The 14,470-nt window shown below is 35.4% G+C and overlaps 1 protein-coding gene across 4 annotated transcripts in view; it reads right to left on the reverse strand.

Annotated features, from left to right (window-relative positions):
* Positions 1-6,515: 6,515 nt before the first annotated feature.
* TMEM168 (transmembrane protein 168) overlaps positions 6,516-14,470 on the reverse strand; it is a 43,119-nt gene continuing 35,164 nt past the window's right edge. For all 4 annotated transcript variants that reach the window (XM_007504155.3, XM_056799562.1, XM_001363612.5 and 1 more), the window contains 2 exons: positions 12,869-13,143; positions 6,516-9,921 (listed from right to left, as the gene is read on the reverse strand). In XM_007504155.3, the coding sequence (XP_007504217.1) occupies positions 9,374-9,921; positions 12,869-13,143 (823 nt within the window). In that variant the 3' untranslated portion in view covers positions 6,516-9,373. The remainder of the gene's footprint in view (positions 9,922-12,868; positions 13,144-14,470) is intronic.

Genomic DNA, 14,470 nt, shown 5'->3' on the forward strand with positions numbered 1-14,470 from the left:
TCTACTACAATGACAAATAATAGAGGTGATAATGGGCATCCTTGTTTCACTCCTGATCTTAATGGGAATGCATCTAGTTTATCCCCATTGCAGATGATATTAGCTGATGGTTTTAGATATATACTGTTTATTATTTTTAGGAATGACCCTTCTATTCCTATGCTTTCTAGTGTTTTTAGTAGGAATGGGTGTTGTATTTTATCAAAGGCTTTTTCTGCATCTATTGAGATAATCATGTGGTTCTTGTTGGTTTGCTTGTTGATGTGGTCAATTATGTGGATAGTTTTCCTAATATTGAACCAGCCCTGCATCCCTGATATAAATCCTACTTGATCATGGTGGATGACCCTTCTGATCACGTGCTGGAGTCTTTTTGCTAGTATCCTATTTAAGATTTTTGCATCTATATTCATTAGGGAGATTGATCTATAATTTTCTTTCTCTGTTTTTGTCCTGCCTGGTTTTGGAATCAGTACCATGTTTGTGTCATAAAAGGAGTTTGGTAGAACTCCCTCTTTGCTTATTATGTCAAATAGTTTGTATAGTATTGGAGTTAGCTGTTCTTTGAATGTTTGATAGAATTCACTGGTGAATCCATCAGGCCCTGGGGATTTTTTTTTAGGAAGTTCTTTGATGGCCTGTTGGATTTCATTTTCTGATATGGGATTATTTAAGAATTCTATTTCCTCTTCTGTTCGTCTAGGCAGTTTGTATTTTCGTATATATTCATCCATATCATTTAAATTGGTGTATTTATTGCCATATAGTTGGGCAAAGTAGTTTTTAATGATTGCCTTAATTTCCTCTTCATTGGAGGTGAGAGCCCCCTTTTCATCCTTGATGCTTTTAATTTGCCTTTCTTCTTTCCTTTTTTTAATTAGATTAAACAATACTTTGTCTATTTTGTCTGTTTTTTCAAATTACCAGCTTCTAGTCTTGTTTATTAGCTCAATAGTTCTGTCACTTTCGATTTTATTAATTTCTCCCTTAATTTTTAGGATCTCTAGTTTGGTTTTCTTCTGGGGGGTTTTAATTTGTTCGTTTCCTTTACCAATCTTAAAACCAATCTGAATTTGGTTCCAAATGTTGCTTCTTGGCCTGTATACAGGTTCTTCTGGGGACAAATAAAATGATCTGGTACTCCTTTTTCTTAGAGAACTTGTTCTGTTTTTAAATTATTTGATATGAAATGCTAATTTGGCCAGAAGTATGGACATTTGACCTGAAAAAGTAATAAGTTCTAAGGAATCACTTAATATTTTTTCTACTTCCTTTGAATTCAGTTTATTAGGAACAAATAATAAAACTTAATCTCCTTATCTCTTAAGTTATCTTATCATTCCTCTAAAATTACAAGTTTCCTTCTTTTTTAAATTACCCATTTGGGACACCACTATCTTTCTAATAACCCATGTTTAGAACAATCAGTCATCTTTGGCTCTTCCTTTTCCCTCATCCCCTATATTTAATGAATTGATAAATCTTTGTTAATTGTACCTCCATGTCTTTCTACTCACTCTGCTACTATGCTAGTTGTTTTCTTTTCACTGGGACCACAACAGAAGTCTCATGACTGGTCTCCTTTCTAGTCTTTCCTTCCTATACACCACCCTTTACTTAGTTTTCAAAATACATTCCCCAAGCCACAGAATTGGCCATGTCACTCCCCTGCTAAAGGATCTTTAGTAACTTTCTAATACCCTTATGGTCAAAACCTGGCCTAGCATATAAAGGCAACCACAAAAGGATTCTAATCTAGAGATATATTTCATATTGCTGCCCTTCTTACATGTATATCCCAGGCAATTTAGGTGTTTAGCAATCCATCTCCCATTCCATGTGGATGTTTATTTTGGACTTTTTTGATTCTGAGGTACATCTTGGTGGGAATATATGTGGATCTGAAGCTTAGAAGGATCAAAACTGAAGAACAAATTTGGAAATGATTTGTCTAGAGATGAAATGAGAATGAATGAGATTATTGAGGCATAACTTAAGTCCTTGAGGGCAATGGCTGCCTCATTTTTATCTGTTTATTCCCAGGGCCTTGCATATTGTTGGCAATTAAGGTTTATGAAATTGAATTGAAGGGAGATTGTAGTTAAGGGAAGCAGCCCAAGGCCAGAACCCTGGGGAAGAATCATATTATGGATTTATGGTCAAGAAGCCAACAGAGGAGACAGACGAAGAAAAAGCGATGAAGCAATGTGGAGGAGAACCTGGAGCAGCATCCTGGAAGCATCAAGACCAGAGTGCACCTAAAGGAGGGGATGGTTATGTATAATTGAAAATCAGTGATCCTAAAAAAGAATATTTCCCAGAAGCCTACTGACTTCCTGTCATTATGTACTTCCTGTAGGCAGGGGATAAATATTGAGTGGGCAGTCCTGCCCCTCTCTCTTTGGCATGATGACATCGAGCTTGGTGGTGGTGGTAAGCTAAGCACAGGGATTTTAAATGGGTTGATCAGTCATGGGTATGTGGTCTTTATTTTGTATCCTCTTGATTTCCTTGATTTCTAATGATCATTCATAAATCCCTTAAAACATGTAATTTTTATTATTGAGTTTTAATTTTAATAGCTAATCAAATTAAAATGGACAGAGAACTCTTGGAAGATAAGGCCTTTGGCTAAGGTGATACGGCCATTCTTTATTATTTGTGATGAGGATCTGGCCAAGAGTTGTCGCTGACGTCTCAAAACCTGAATATAAAGTAAAAGTTTATCAACTTGGTGCCTTACCGGCTAGTTTTAGAAAGTAGGATACACACTCATTTAGCAACCTGACTAAATTCACCAATTCAACTTAACTCCTAAGTAAACACTTTCAGATAGTTAACTGAGTAACATCCACTTTGGAATCCAGAATGCTCCAGTGAGATGCCATTTGTTCCGTCAGGGCCTCATCCAGTCATTCTTCTTTGGGGCTAACATTGAATGTATTTGCAGATCAAATCCTAGTATCATGGCGGGACAAATTTAGTGCTGGACGAGACCTTGAAAATCATCTCGTTCAACCGCAGAAAGATTTGAACTTGGGTCTTCCCGAGTCTAATAGCTGCCATAAAGATGTCTCCCAGCTGCCTCATTTGCGTACTTGCATGTATGCATATAACATATATATAAACACACACACACAGCATATTTGCATATATGCCACCATGCTTTTTAAAGAAGGAAATCAGACCTCTGCCCCATTGGGCCTCACCTAGCACTTTGCTTCTCTCGCTCAGGTAGTTTTCCTGTAGCATCAGGGTTGAGATCCATAAACAGGAATTACTTTGGCTAAAATGTTTTTTATTTCATCTTTCTTAGCATGTAACACAGTGCCTTGCAGATAGCAGGCACTGGACGTTTGTTGAATTACAGGGGAAACTAACCCAAACCTTTCCCACCCCCAAAAGCTGGCAATCGCTGCCCCACAAATTAAGTGATTTTATAACATGGCATGATTCAGTGATAAAATGCTAGGGCTATCCACAGCCATTTCCAGATTTTATTACACCTCTGTAAATACCCTATAAATACCCCAGCTTCCATGCTAATTGGAATGGCTGCTCAACTGGCATGTGTTTCTGTTCCCACTGGGGTGGGCCAATTAAGAGTTTCTATTGAACTCTTACCTCAGCAGATACTTGAGTTACTGAGTCACTGAAGTAGGCAAGTGCCTCTAGTCTTTGAAAAAAATCTGTGTGGGGGAGGGGAGAAGGGAGGGGATTGGTTCACCCCAACCCCCCATCCCCAAAATAACAAAGTGATTTGCTGAAAGGTTGGGTTTTTTTTAGATTCATAGCAAGAAAAATTGTTTAACAGTTGGTTGAGGAAAGACAGGGAGTTAGTAGCAAACTATATATGTCTCTCTATAGGTGGGGTATAGTGATATGTATGGGCCCAATCATTAAACATTTTAAGGTGACCTCGCATTATTTAAGTGAAGGGCAGAGGCCTTGATATGTCAAACATGATAAAAACTCTAGTTGTGTTCTGGGTCTAAATCATATTTGTTCCTATTGTTTGAATGAAGATGATCAGTCTTGTCTTCACATAGCAGCACCTGAAGTGCTGACCTGAAATCTGACTTTTGTGCCAGCTGGTGTGTGGGAGATGTTATGGCACTTCACAAAGGATAAAGGTTTAAAACCTCCCGGAGCTTTGGCTTGTTTTAGAGTAGGTTCTGCTCATATCAACGTATAGGAAAGGAAGGGGAAAATATTCAACAGTTTATGTATAAACAAATGAATGTTTCTAAAACTAAAACCTTAGACCTTTGTGCAAAAAAAATTTAAACTTTGGAGCTAATTAAAAACTTGCCTGTAGGGGCCCTGGACCGCTCTCATGGCTGAAGTAGGAGAGATTCAGAATCTGGATATCAGAAAGTAAATTCACATCTAGGCTTTGCCCTGTTGATCGGGTTCACTTTTTCCTTTGGCTCTTAAATGGTCACTCTTACTCTGAAAAAGCACTTGCGACCACATTAAAGATTTTTGAATCCCGGCAGGCTGACAGAAAGGGCTGATTTGGGTTAGGTCATTTAAAAGCTAAAGCATTCCTGGATTTACATAAACTAAGGATGAAAATTTTACCTTGTGTAATAATAGATTAAAACTGTTTCATTTTCCTTACTATTCTTTAGGTATTAACACATACACAAAATCAATCGATCAGTGTTTGAACTTGCAGAACTCAAAACTTCTAGAGAAAAATGAACTCTTGCTTTAATCCGACTATTAAGTAATTTTACTAGTTCTTTCCAAAAATTAAGTAATTTGTGGAAAAACTCACTTTGCTTGTTCTGTGTCCCACTCTAAAACATTAAATGCTCTACCCATTCAATTATCAGTGTACTAAAACACATCTCCATATGAGCGATGCTATGGAAATAAACTATCAATTATTGGTCTACACTTTGTGGATAAAATCATTCTACCAGGTTTTATGCTTCACACTGGTTGTTTCAGTGTCTTATAATAAGTAACACTGAGCATAGGCCCATGATGTGGAACAAACTCTCTTTACCAGTGTGGATCAACAACTGTATAATATAACTAAAATAATAAATAATTCTGTTATAGGTCATACACACACAAATATTAGTCAAGATGGTCAATTTGTATAAAAAGAAAAGTTGTCAGATTGCTTAGTAGGTGTACAAAAAATATGAAAATCTTTGTGGTTTGCCAGAATTCTTTCTAATTAGCTGCACAAATTTCATCAGAAAGACAAGAGTGGGTTTGTTTACTTCCTCTGTATAAAATCACAGCTTATTTTCTGACTCCAAGTTATTTTCAATACAATAAGCTGCTTACAAAGTTTAAATAATATATAAAAGATTTGAATGAAGACAAGAGTATTTTAAGTCTACATACTTACATTGGTTTCATCACTCATCTCTACGTATTGCAGAGGCAACATTAGGCATTCTACAAACAAGATTGGATGCTGCCAATTCTCTTGGGATAGCACATAGCCCTTTTCTTAGTTTAAAATTTAATTGCTTGTAATATTCCTATCTTCCCTTCCTTGTGAGGCAGCATAAATGATGCAGTGGAAAGAATGCTCGACTTGGAATGAGATCCTAGGGCTCTGCCATTTCATATATGTGACTGTGAGCAGTGACAATCTTTCTAGGTCTCCATTTCCTCATCTGTAAAGTGAGAGCTATGAACTACATGACTCAGGTCAGGTCCCTTGTTCAAAAAAATATGATCATTATACTTTTTTGGTAAGATTTTTCTTTTTATAAATCACTTTGATTGCCAAAATCTTTAATCTGCCAAATGTTTCTAGTAGGGAAAACATAAGTGAATGCAGAATTGCTATTGTATAAGAATTGCATCAAAATTCTTTTTTTTTCTTAACATAAGCTCATATGAATTAATTTTTCTTCTAAAAGCTTGACAGTATTAAATATCCATTATGGATATTGGTTTTATTATTGTCCTTTCATTAACTAATTTCATAATTGTCACTTTATTATCTATGAAGACCATGAAATGGCTGGTCTCCAATAGGAAGGCATATATAATAATTTTCATAATTTTGTTCTATTAATGTCCAGGACTATGGCAATGCTGACAAAGTGGAGCACGTTGAGGCCCACACTCTTGTTGGCAGGGATGTATTTCTGACTGTGTTCACACTGACAGAGGATTTAGATCTGGAAAAGATCTTGGAGATCACATAGTTGGAACTCCAATGGATACCCAAGGAAACTGAGGCTCAGGCTAAATGAAGCCTTTGACGTCACACAGATTGATAGCAGGTAAGCAGAGTTAGCCTGAAAGTTCAGCTATCTGACTCCTAAGCTAGTGCTCTTTTCGCCATACCACAGAGCACTTATTTTTCTGGAACACACAATTTCATTTGTTCCATAAATGTTTACAGTGCCTACCTAGTACTTTGTGAAAAGCTCTGTGCTGGATAACAGGGTGAAAATATATAAAATATAGTTCATGACCTTGTAGAGTTTGCTACAAACAGAAGTGATATTAAAAAGTACTGAGGGGTCATAGCATAATTCCTTTGAGTCTTTACTAGTGAATACGATTCTATACATTTATATATAAGTCAATGCAATAGCAAGTTTTCCTCTGATATGGTTAATTCCTAGCCTGAAGAAATGTAATATAAAGCATCACTTTTAAACAAACTCTGAATATGAAAGATTATATGTTAGAAGTATCCAAAACAGCAAATGTATTTTTAGAGCAAAAGCATTACAAACAAAAATATCCATTTAATAAATAGATTCCAATAAAGATATTTTACTTAAAACAAAAATTCATCTGCTAACACAACATAAAAATTCATTTTAGCTATCAATATAATTTTAAGAAAACATTGGTCATAAAAATGGGCTTTTGAAATAGAAGTTTATCATAGTATCATGTATGTAATAAGAAGAATAACATAAAGCTATTAAACAGTGATCCAAGCAATTCATGGAGGAAAGTTTTTGACTTAAGCGGGGGAAAACCCAACTTTTTTTGAAAGAATGATTGCACATAAATGATTAAAACATAACTCATGTTTTTACATATGGGGACAGACTTATACTCTACCTGTTATTTATCGTATGTTCACATTTTACACCTTTTGAAATTGCCTGCAGAAACTATTATTTTATGGCTTTAGAAAGGCATATGCTTTGAGGAAATGAATGAAACCAAATTCATTTTTTATTGAATAAACATATCCAAATCACCTATTACTTTTGGGTAAATATGAAAAATGATTCAATTTCATGCCTCTTACTACCAAAAATTCCTTTCTAAATATGTGGTATGACCAAATAATGAGACCGAGGCTCATAAAAGCCATTCCACCAGACTCCCTACCACACAAACATGAGAATGTTTCATTACTTTATAGTTAAACCATATAAAATGCCAATTAGTAGATAAATCATTCTATTTTTCCTAAAACTCCCAATATGGTTATTGTCATTTAAAATGTGTCATGTGCAAAGCTCACTGGCATCTAAGATATCAACCTCAGAGAAGCTTTCACAAATTCAGAGAGCTAACTGGATTTATCAGTCATTTTCATTTTTCCTTTGGTGAAACTAGGTCTCAAAATACAATCCTTATGAATATTTTAGCATTCATATATAGCTCAAGTCACATTTTTTTCCAATGTTCCTTTTTGGCTCCATTTTTTTCCTCCAAAAACAATGCCTGTCCTATCAGAAATGGTTAAAAGGAATCATGTATCAAAAAAGAATTAAAAAGTTTTGTAGTCCTTAACATTGCCTTTTCCAATTTTTTTTTCAGAACCACTTTCTTGATACTATTGTACAGATGGAGAAAACAATAGGTGTAGCTATGTTCCTCTCTAAATGAAAAAAAAAATTTAAGCTAAATGTGCTGATGCAGCACCTTCTAGGGAATTAGAAAAAAAGGAGACTCATTTAACATTCTGGAACTATAGGCTTCTAATGCCTATAAAGTTTAAATTCTTGCCTTTCAGATTACATTATTTTACTAAATTATTACCAAAATTAATGTCAACATATGTTAAAATACACTGTTGTATATATTATATAAGCCAGAATTGGTAAACTGGAGCAATGCATTATGGATAACGTGCTTATTTTTGACCCAATTGTAACTAAATTCTCGATTTTCAGCAGGTAGAAAGAGGTAGAGGTCCAAGTCTCTGTTGAATTGGAAAAATAGCTTAATTCTGAGGAGCTACACTAACTTAAATAGAGAAGTACTAATAGACCCCCCAAGTTTAATCCTATTCACTTCTCAAAGAGAGAAATCTAAAATTTGAGAATTTATGAGTAGAAGCGAACCATCCCTCAAGGAATACACTGATCAAAGACTATAGTTTAAATATAGAAAACATTGTTATGGTAAAAAACACTTTTACATAATAAACCATGTGTGTAACAATAGAAAACTTACCAGCCTTAGCTAGACAATGTTAATTTTTTTATTGGGTGAAAAATATCATGGAAGAGCATGGGCACTGATAAGCTAGAATGTCTTTTTTTTTTTGCTTCATATGTTTTGACTGAAGTTCAACAACTCCTTGAAAGTAAGAGACTGAGTTTGTTTGGAAGGTGTGCATATTTGACACTTTCCATCATTAAGAAAATGTTCAATGACCCTGAGATAAGACTATAAAATAGCCCAGTCTTTTGATTCAGGTGCTACCAACAGTGCAAGCAAAAGGAGTTTTTCTATTTAGCCTTTGGCCTGTTGTTGTTCCTACATGGATTGCAGCTAATCTGACTAACTGTGGATTCTCTGCTGTCTTTCTAATCCTGTAATAGTCAGAGCAAAGGCAATGGAAGGCACTAGCCTGCATGCTTTGCATATTTATATCTTAAAATTCATTATAGGAAGGAGCTTTACTCTTTCCCAGCCTGTTCACAAAGGGCCTGATAGCCTTCCAATGGTCTCAGCTCAGTCAATAATACTATTCAGAGCAAGAGATCTTTTATTGCCAACTGATTCATAATAGTAACCAAGTGAGTCTGTTTTCCGGGCTCTAGTTTCTTCCTAGAAAGTAAGGCATTTATGTTCTTCAATGATCATTTCAGAGCAGTCTTGGAGATTTTTTCCCCTCTAATACATATGAACATGCAACCTTTCTTTAAATTGCATGATCATATTTAATAGATCATATGCATATTCAGAGAATTTCAGTTATGGATATTATTCACCAAACACACTTTGTAGTTTAAATTAATATGGTTCCCAACCCCTTGCATATACTGCAATTGCTTAAGAAAACAGTGCAACTATAAAGTAGCAAGATATCTTTCACACACAAAAAAAATACATATAAAAAGTGGCAAGTTAGTTATGTTTGATAGTAAAACATGTCGTGTTTCAGTCATGTTCCATCTTTGGTTCCTAATTATGATTTGACAAGTTTGAAGCCTTGTCCTGTGTCCAGCACAGCAGGAAGAAACCACCTCATTTTTAACCTCTTCAAGCACCTAAAACAAGCCTTGCAGATCCAGAAAAGGTTTAGGCCACACAGCCAGTTTGCCAAATGCACCAGAGGATATGTAATACGGGGAAAGTAGAGCATCCAGTGCTTGGCAACATCGCTTCCCGTTGGCAGATGCAGAGTGTAGTCACTCCATCGTTTTGATACCCCATACATGGCTTTCACAGCTCGCCCCTTTTCAGTCCAGTTGATGTTACTGTTAGCATTGCAGTTGTATTCTACCCAGTCTCTTGTAAAGTCCCCGAGCTGAGCAGGGTCGGCTTCTTCAAGGTCCACCACCTTGGCCATCTCTGCTCCCTGCACTGCAATATATTGATCATTAATTTTTCTCACTTCTTTAACCCAGGGTATTGAGTTCTCACTGTCGAGTACAATAATAAGTCGGGAACAGAAAGACCCATTCTTTTCTCTCCACCATTCCAAAAGTGTGTCAAGGCGTAAGGTGTCTCCACCTGCAAAACCCAAGAAAATTCAACAATAAGATTCTGTCTGAAGATACTTGGATTAAAGAAACTGAGGCTGAGATTTTAGAGGAGGTCTCTGAAGGCCTAACATTTACCAGCATTTCCTTGTGGTGCTGCTTTCCCCTTCCACCTACAACATGGAATATGCCTACATTCCTCTAAAAGGAGACAAATCTGGGGGCAGCTAGGTGGCTCAGAGGATTAAGAGCCAGGCCTAGAGACAGAAGGTCCTGGGTTCAAATCTGGTCTCAGACACTTCCCAGTTGTGTGACCCCGGACAAGTCACTTAACTCTCATTGCCTAGCCTTTACTGCTCTTCTGCCTTGGAACTAACACACAGTATTGATCCTAAGGCAGAAGGTGAGGGTTTTAAAAAAATAAAAGTAGACAAATCTGTCCCAGGGACTTGACTGGCTCTAGTTCTCCCAACACAACTCCTTGGTTACCTAAAGGCATCAAAAGTCCTACCCATGGTAACTGGAAAGCCTCTGACTTAATGGTTTTCTGAAAATCATGAAAGTCATAACGTTGCATGCCATATTCCCTCCCTGGTGATCAGAAGCATTTTCAGAGGGACTCTAGGGAGAATGTATACAGAGAAGCTAAGTACCACTACATGCCACATGAAAGTAAAGGAAGTCTCTTTTTGTGAACTGTTCAGTGACTTGCAAGTGCTTCTTTTCATTCCGGAATATAACCTGAACTAAAAGAGTGCTTGTGTTAAAGGTACCTCCACCAAGGTCACATAATTAATTAGTGTCAGAGCTAGAACTTGAGTCCAGTGATTTATCAACTATATTCATATTAATAATCATCTCATTTAAACTTTAAATAAACTCTAAATTCTTAGAATTAAATACATAATATAAAACTACAGTCTTTCTTTATAGAAAGCATTTTAAAATTTTATACCAGCAAAAGCTATCCTTTTTGCATCAAAAGCAGATTTACTGAGCTAGTCAAGCAACTTGTTTAATAAATTTGAATATGGTTTATTTTAAAAGAATGATGCTTATTTAATGAGAAAGAAAAATCCCATTGTACTTAATGATTTTTGGCAAGAACCTAAGGATCTAATTTTACTAGAAGTACTATCAATGGTTCTAATTTTTTAAAATGTTCTAGTGCATAAGAATAGCAAGTAATTAGACAAATATACCAAGAAGTACATCTAAGGCAGAGGTGTCAAATGCATGGGCAGCCTAAAACACTCCTGATAGAGGAGTCAGATTAAAATTTAACTGGGAAATATTTAACAAAATTAAGTAAAAATGCAACATTGATAATGTTAATGTGTGATTTTCTAAGTCAACTTGTAGCCTGTGCTAGTGCTTGTTTCTATTTAAGTTTGACACTACTGGTATAAGGTATTTAAATTTCAGATATTGCTCTGTAGTTTCAAAATTATCCTTCATTTAACCTGGGACATAGGCACTTAGTCTAATATTCAAACTAAGGAAACTATTGGTTTGATTTTTCTTGATTTCTCCATTTTAGTCTAATATTCAAACTAAGGAAACTATTGGTTTGATTTTTCTTGATTTCTCCATTCTTCTTTCTAGGTAGTTAGATGCTGGTAGAGAAGTTATCAAAATATATTGATATTCTTCATTCCTTTTTGCCTCTTTTAAAAAAAATTTAAGCTAGTTTACATTAGTTAAATAAATGTGCTTTAGTATCCAGTTATTTTTAAAAAGTGAGAGGGACTTATTTAGGATCAAGAATAAAAGTACAAAATAGATGAGATCATTGGTATATTTTTCAGAAAAAAAGGAACTAATTGGGGGCAGCTGAGTGGCTCAGTGGATTGAGAGCCCAGCTTAGAAACAGGAGGTTATGGGTTCAAATCTGGCCTCAGACCCTTCCCAGCTGTGTGACCCTGGGTAAGTCACTTCACCCCCACTGCCTAGCCCTTACTGCTCTTCTGCCTTGGAACTTGTGAATCTTAAAACTATTCAGACTCTACTTTAGAAGATTTGATTACGCTATGCCCCATTTTTAACAATGAAGGTACTTGATCAGGAACGTATTGGGAACTTTTAAAATTACTCCACCCTATTCAGACAGTGCCTTAGGGGAAGATAAAAGTTGAAAACTCCTGATTGAATAATGAAAAGTCCCTAACTCATACTTATAGTAAAGCTAGAACCTTAAGCTAAGTCTATTTTTAGATCTAATACAAAAGGGTGCTAAGCACCTATAAAGGTTAAATTAGTACCTAAAAGGTCAAGCAACTTACAAAAGGCAAGCTTAACAAAAGAGGTGTGAGGTACTCAGAGGATTTAATCTAACCAAAGAAGATGAGAACTATGAATGAGCAGTCCTTGGAAAAAGCATCTACTGTGGTTAGTAGATGTGAAAATTTAGGGGAGGTGACATAAGAGAAAAGTTCTTTAAAAGGAGAAGTCAGTTCAGGCAATTCAATTTGGATTGGAAGTTAGTTTGGAAGTGAGTTGGAGTTCGGAATTGAAGTGAGGACATTTTGAATGAAGGTCGCAATTGAATTCAGTGTGGAGTTAGACTCTGAACTGAGTTCAGGACAGGAGCTTGCTTGGAAATGGTCTTGTGGTGAGTGAGGTATTCATTTATTCTCTCTCTCTCTCTTAATTCCTTCATTTATATTAATTAAAATCTCCATAAATCCCCAGCTGACTTGAGTATTTTTCATATTGGGAACTTCCCATGGCAATCACTTATTTTGATTTTAACTCAAAACACTAAAAATTATCCTTTACAGTTTGGCCAAAACCTTTAGTTTTGGCATGTACAGTTTTTAACATTCACAAACTAATACACAGTATTGATTCTAAGATGGAAGGTAAGGGTTTTCTAAAAAGGAACTGTCTACCTGAAAGCAGAACACTCTCTAGGGCACATTTACCATGACTGTTTTTCCTTTTTCAAGGAGCAAAAATGGCTAAAGTAGACTAATTACCTGCCAGGGCCCATTCTCCAGTACCATGAGTGTGGCCACTGTAATACAAAACATAAGTATCATGCCTGGGCCCATCTATAGTCCGAAGTTCAAGGAAAGCTTTAAGCTTGGAATGTAGAGTATCCAAAGAAAGTCCACTCGTAGAGTAGTCACATCCATATGTTTCAATCATGTGATAAGCAAAAAATCGTTGAATGGCATTGAGCATGCCAGTAGACCTCAAGTTTAGCTCCTGAACATGCTCTGGTGGAAGAAGTGTTGGCTGACCATCAGGACTACAGGGAAAAAAAAAAAACAGACAAAAGAATAAATTAAGACAGGAAGGATGTTAAAGATCATCTAGGCCAGAAGTTCTTAACCTTCTTTTTATCAAGGACTCCTTATGAAGACTGATAAGTCTATGGATTCCTCCTAAGAATAATGTTTTTAAATGCATTAAAAAACTAGGAAACATTATGGTGAAATATAGTTACAAAAAAACAATTTTTAAGTCCAAATGCATGGGCCCCAGATTAAGAACCTTGATTTAAGCCAACCCTGTCACACAAATGTGTTTATTCTAAAAATATCTCCTGTCCAGTACTAAAATTAACTATGGAATTATCAGGATAGATAAAAGAGAATTCCAAACAACAAACTAGAGGGTTTTTTAAAAATATTATCAATATTATGCAATATTTTAAAAATATCTCTATGAAAGACAGTATGAATATAAAGATGAAATAATGGTAGAAGCCACTACTTTAAACTGGGAAAATCAGAATGTGAATTCTAAATTGTTTCTGAAATAAGAGGCTTTTTAGGAAGAGACAATGCTTTCATTACCACTTCATTTACCATTGATGGTCAAAAAATTAATTAATAATATTTTCTAGAAAAAGATTTTGATACACATTTTGAGACAAAACCCATTTTAAAAACTCAAGTGTGGTCAATAAAGAAAAAAAGACATAAGTTTCTTAAGTTAAAATTTCAGAATATAAATTGATGACCACTTCAATCACTGGCTTAATTTCATCTTTAAAATAAGTCATCATAAAAGCTTATTAACTTTAAACTTAAACTGAGATTGAGAGGGATATATTTGGAAATGAAAGGGATATGAAGCCAAAAGACAACATTTTTTAAAAAATAACATATTTCAAAGTCAATGTGGAAGAAGCTGCAAGCCCTAGGTCATATTTTCAAATTTGGAAACAGGTTCAAAAATATCACGGTGAAAGAGAAGCATAACATGATAAACAATAAATGAACTAAAAGCAGATGCATTCTACCCTAAAAATAGCATGTGAATGAGTGGTTGATAAAATTAGTGTGCCTGAAATCCCTAAAGGGAGATACTCCTAACTGATTTATTTAATGGAGAACTCTAAAACTCAGTTCAGAACAAATTTCATAACTAAATAAAAAAGACAAGGCTATATCTAAGATTCCAAAAATGATGATAAATTTACTCAAATCTAGTAAAGAAAGAAGAAAGTTCAGAACTGGCCAGAGTTTTGAACCACTACTTTGCTGAAAGGGTGTTCTGATTCCAGGCAATCAACATTCTTTAGACAAACACATGGGAATGAAGACAGTGCAGGAACTCTAGTCTATGAC

Source organism: Monodelphis domestica, chromosome 5 (genome assembly GCF_027887165.1).
Source record: "Monodelphis domestica isolate mMonDom1 chromosome 5, mMonDom1.pri, whole genome shotgun sequence".
NCBI classification, from domain to species: Eukaryota; Metazoa; Chordata; class Mammalia; order Didelphimorphia; family Didelphidae; genus Monodelphis; species Monodelphis domestica.